This window comes from Electrophorus electricus, chromosome 22 (assembly GCF_041902795.1).
Source record: "Electrophorus electricus isolate QZ-2024a chromosome 22, ASM4190279v1, whole genome shotgun sequence".
Classification (NCBI taxonomy): domain Eukaryota; kingdom Metazoa; phylum Chordata; class Actinopteri; order Gymnotiformes; family Gymnotidae; genus Electrophorus; species Electrophorus electricus.
The window spans coordinates 1,190,001-1,195,000 of NC_137518.1; the positions used below are offsets into that span (position 1 = coordinate 1,190,001).

A 5,000-nucleotide genomic window follows, 5' to 3' on the forward strand; every position below is an offset into this window, starting at 1 on the left:
TCTGTTCATCAAAGGACTGCTCAGTCTGAAAAGAGAGAGAGAAAGAGAAAGGTGGTGGTGAAGGAGCAGATGGGGGTGGAGGTTGGGTGGGGGGGGCAGAGGAACCTTTGAAATGCAACCAGCTCAGGCAGAAAATCAATACCAGCTGAAATGGCAGAGCAGCAAGAGTGCTGGTATCTGATTGCGGGATGGCTGGTTTGGGTAGATTAATGCAGGGATGAAAATCTCCCCATCACTACTTTGCTCCATCACGATATGCACCAGTAATTTTTGGCACCTGTACTTCTGCACCTTGATGTGAGTGATTTATACTCAATTGGGCCCCCACGCCCCCCATGCACCAGTAACAGCACACGCACTCTTCTTTAATTTAGCGCAGATCAATGTCAATATAGCAGGCCTTTTATGTAACAAAGAACACATCTATTTGAAAAGAGATGATTGGAAAATGTATACTTGTGTCTTAGCCCCTTCTTAAGACAACTTACCTTATCCTCTGCCATTTGGTGCAAGCGTTCCTGCCCCCAGCAGTGCAGGGTTTCAGAGAGGGGGGCTTATGCCTGACACTAACAGAGCACATTTGTCAAGCAAATCCCTGGTGAGGGCCACGTATCGATAACCGGGTCCCCACCTGCACAATGTGTCCATTGACTTGAGGTTCTCTGGGTTTCGGATGAGCTTGTCCAGCACCGTGACGATCTGGCTGAACCTGGGCCGCTCTGCGCGCTCCTTCTGCCAGCAGTCCAGCATCAGTGTGTGCATCGTGCCAGGACAGCCCATGGGTGCTGGCAGCCTGTAGCCTTCTTCCACGGACTTGATTACCTGCAGAAACACACGCAGGAACATGGCCAATGTACGAATTAGTGAAGCAGCACTGTCCTGGAGGTGTTTTTGGGTCTAAACATCACCCCACTGTGTCAGTCTGTGGTGACCTACACATACGTTGGGTTTAGAATATAAAATCATCCTTACAAAATGAACCCATGGGATATGGAGATGCTAAATCTTTGGGACGCTTATCCTTTGCATATCAATGATTCAATTCCAGTTTTATTGTTTTTTAGAATTGTTTTCATACTTTTTCTTTGCATGACCTTTTCCAAAACACTTTACCACATAGATGGACTATCTGCACTACACTGCCTATACTTTCGCAGAGCTTGGATACAAAAGGCGTTCAATCACCTCTTCTTCCAGAACTCATGAATCCGTCTCTCAGTCAGTGTTCACCACCAGCAAAGGTCTGAACAACTAAGGCAAATGTGTCAGACATTTAGACTTTCTCTGTCCAAAATCCAACAGAATTCTGATCACTGTGGATGAATGTTTCCACTATCACTGCAGAACATGTACTGCGGAAACACCTGGCTGTCATTTCAGCTAATGACCTACACAGACAACACTCAGAGCGATGTGGATGAAAATCTGTTGCCAAACACAGCGGACAGGATGAATGGCCCAGGACAACTGTACACATCTGATACTGACAGGCCGACAAATATGTGTGATTAATGTATAAAGTGAAAATATTGATTTGGTATTACTGTATTTGTTATTGATTATATATATTTTCTTTTCTACACTACAGTATATTGTACTGTGAGAACAAATGTCCAAATCCAGCAAAAACCTGAAGAATACTGGGGCTTCTGCGATTTGTTTCTTTATCATATACTGTTTTACATTATTTTAATATTTTTATTCTGGGTTTCAGATACAGTAAAACATTCATTCATTTACAGTTTACTGTACATTTACTAAACAGTCATGACATCTATAGTGAGAGACAACAGATCAAAAGTTTCTTTAGGTGGCTTGAAATATTTGTGGATGCAGAAACAGAGAAAAAGCAAACATACAGTAAATGTATTGTGCAGTTTTACAAGTTGTGAAGTTCATTGAGGGGCAGTCTTGTGGGAGAAAGCATTCATAACATACATTCTTATGTATAGTTATGTTAGAGTTGTTATAGTTATGTTATAGTTATGTTATAGTTCTTATAGTTGTTATAGTTATGTAATAGTTATGTTAGAGTTGTTATAGTTCTTATAGTTATGTTATAGTTATGTTATAGTTGTTATAGTTATGTTATAGTTATGTTATAGTTGTTAGAGTTGTTATAGTTATGTTATAGTTGTTAGAGTTGTTATAGTTCTTATAGTTATGTTATAGTTATGTTATAGTTGTTATAGTTATGTTATAGTTATGTTATAGTTGTTAGAGTTGTTATAGTTATGTTATAGTTATGTTAGAGTTGTTATAGTTCTTATAGTTATGTTATAGTTATGTTATAGTTGTTATAGTTATGTTATAGTTGTTAGAGTTGTTATAGTTATGTTATAGTTATGTTATAGTTGTTATAGTTATGATATAATTGTGTTATAGTTACATTGCTATAGTTATGTTAGTTTTGTTATAGTTATGTTATTGTTGTGTTATAGTTATGTTATACTTGTGTAATAGTCATGTTATAGTTGTATTATATGTTGTTATAGTTGTAATAGTTGTTATAGTTTTGTTTTAGTTGTGTTATAATTGTGTTATAGTTCACGTTGTTATAGTTGCGTTATTGTTGTGTTATAATTATGTTATAGGTGTGTTATAGCTGTGCTATATTTATGTTAAAGTTATGTTATCATTGTTATAGTTGTTTTATGGTTGTGTAATTGTTGTGTTATTGTTGTAATAGTTGTTATAGTTATGTTATAGTTGATGTGTTAGTTATGTTTAGTTGTGTTATAGTTGTGTTATAATTGTGTTATAGTTGTGTTATTGTTATGTTATAGTTATTATAGTTGTATTCTAGTTGTTATAGTTGTGTTATAGATGTTATAGTTGTATTATATTTCTGTTATAGTTGTGTTATAGGTGTGTTATAGTTATATTACAGTTGTTATAATTGTGTTATAGTTATGGCAGCATGAGTCACTTTTGGATTAAATATGATGTGTTTTGATGGTTGAAGTGCATTTTACATTAAAGTGTAACTGATGTGCTGAGGTGTGCATTTCAAAAGCACCCTGTGTGAAGAGTTTTGAAGAAGAGGACATGGTACTGAGACGAGGGTCAAAATGATTGTAAAAACTGTAATTAAATAGTTGTATTCAATTTGTACAGTCGGTGACATCCTCTATGCTATTTCAGTCTATTGAACAGGTACCTAAAATATGGCATTTTAAACTTTATGACTTTATTGTTGTCCTTCAAGAAGAATTACATTTACAAATTAAAGCTGATATATTAAAGTGTGTGTGTGTGTGTATGTGTGTGTATGTGTGTGTCTGTGTGTGTGCGCATGTGTGTATGTGTGTGTGTGTGTGTGTGTGTGTATGTATACATGTGTGTCTGTGTGCATGCGCATGTGTGTATCTGTGCGTGTGCGTGCGTGCGTGTGTGCATGCGCATGTCTGTGAGTGTGTGTGTGTGTGTATGTGTGTGTATATGTGTGCATGTGTGTGTGTATGTGTGTGTGTGTGTGTGTGTGTGTGCATATGTGTGTGTGTGTGTGTGTGTGTGTGTGTGTATATACATGTGTGTATGTGTCTGTGTGTATGTGTGTGTGTGTGTGTGTGTTTGTGTGTGTGTGTGCACGCTTCATATAAATTCAGTGTCTGTTCTTGGCTGGTACTGCAAGTTGTGATTGTATAACTGATTATTTGTTGCATCTGTTCACTGAACTCATCTCCTCTCTGTTAATAAGTGCACTTACTACCCCCAGAACGTTTGATCAGTGTTACAGTCACACAGGGTCACACAGGGTCACACAGGGTCATCAGTAGCATAGCTTCTAACATCGCATTTACTCATTTTAGGAACTCTTTGATATCTTTCCTACAGGATTCCAGCTACGCAGGAGGGACTCACATCTCTGTTGGTGAGGTTCCAGTACGGCCGTTCTCCATAAGACATCACCTCCCACATGACCACCCCGTAACTCCACACATCGCTGGACGAGGAGAACTTGCGATAGGCAATGGCTTCCGGAGCCGTCCACCGGATCGGAATCTTCCCACCCTGGCGACAGGGAGGAGGGGGACCAACATTTACTTATGCACCCAGTTCCACAACCCACCAGTGAAGCTTAGACAAACTGACATGTACCACGATGGCAAGATGCCATGGAGCTCGGAGGTGTTGTGTTTTCAGTCTGAATTTGTTTGTTTATTTGGCATAAAGAAACTTTTTGCAGCAGAGGCAGCAGACTCACAGAGGTTGTGTATGCTGCATCGGGGTCGTCCTCCAGGACCCGCGAGAGGCCAAAGTCTGAAACCTTGCACACCAAATTGCTATTGACCAGTATGTTCCTGGCAGCCAGATCCCGGTGGACGTAGCCGAGATCAGACAGGTAGGTCATCCCTGCTGCGATGCCCCGGAGAATTCCCACCAGCTGAATAATGGTGAACTGACCATCGTTTCTCTGTTAGAGACATAAATAAGTAAATAAATAAACATGTCGACGTTCACTTCCGTACTGTGTTTCTACCTTGTGAGTCTGCCGTGCTTATAAGGAGCTCAGCTATGTGTCTGGAAGACTGCAGACATGCTGATTACAAACCCTCAAGAATGAATCCAGTGAGCCGTTCTCCATGTACTCTGTGATAATCATTACTGGTTTACCTGAGAAGAGACAAGCAGAAACTGTGTGAAACAAAGAAAACTGAATTACAGCTGAAATTCTTATCAGCACTAATAGCTATATTATGCTCACACTAACAGGATTGCTTGTATCATATATCACAGTAACATAAGAGTTAAGAAACTGTACTATCATATAATATCACAGTAACATAAAAGTTAAGATACTGTACTATCATGTAATATCACAGTATTGTAAGAGTTAAGAAACTACTATCATATAATATCACAGTAACATAAGAGTTAAGAAACTGTACTATCATGTAATATCACAGTACTGTAAGAGTTAAGAAACTGTACTATCATGTAATATCACAGTACTGTAAGAGTTAAGAAACTGTACTATCATATAATATCACAGTAAC

The 5,000-nt window shown here is 38.6% G+C and overlaps 1 protein-coding gene across 3 annotated transcripts in view; it reads right to left on the reverse strand.

Moving 5' to 3' along the window:
* epha8 (eph receptor A8) overlaps positions 1-5,000 on the reverse strand; it is a 55,445-nt gene that overhangs the window by 4,025 nt on the left and 46,420 nt on the right. For all 3 annotated transcript variants that reach the window (XM_081705373.1, XM_081705374.1, XM_027024887.3), the window contains 5 exons: positions 4,556-4,617; positions 4,208-4,417; positions 3,865-4,014; positions 632-822; positions 1-25 (listed from right to left, as the gene is read on the reverse strand). The exon at positions 1-25 is cut by the window's left edge and continues 131 nt beyond it. In XM_081705373.1, coding sequence (XP_081561499.1) covers positions 1-25; positions 632-822; positions 3,865-4,014; positions 4,208-4,417; positions 4,556-4,617 — 638 coding nt within the window. The remainder of the gene's footprint in view (positions 26-631; positions 823-3,864; positions 4,015-4,207; positions 4,418-4,555; positions 4,618-5,000) is intronic.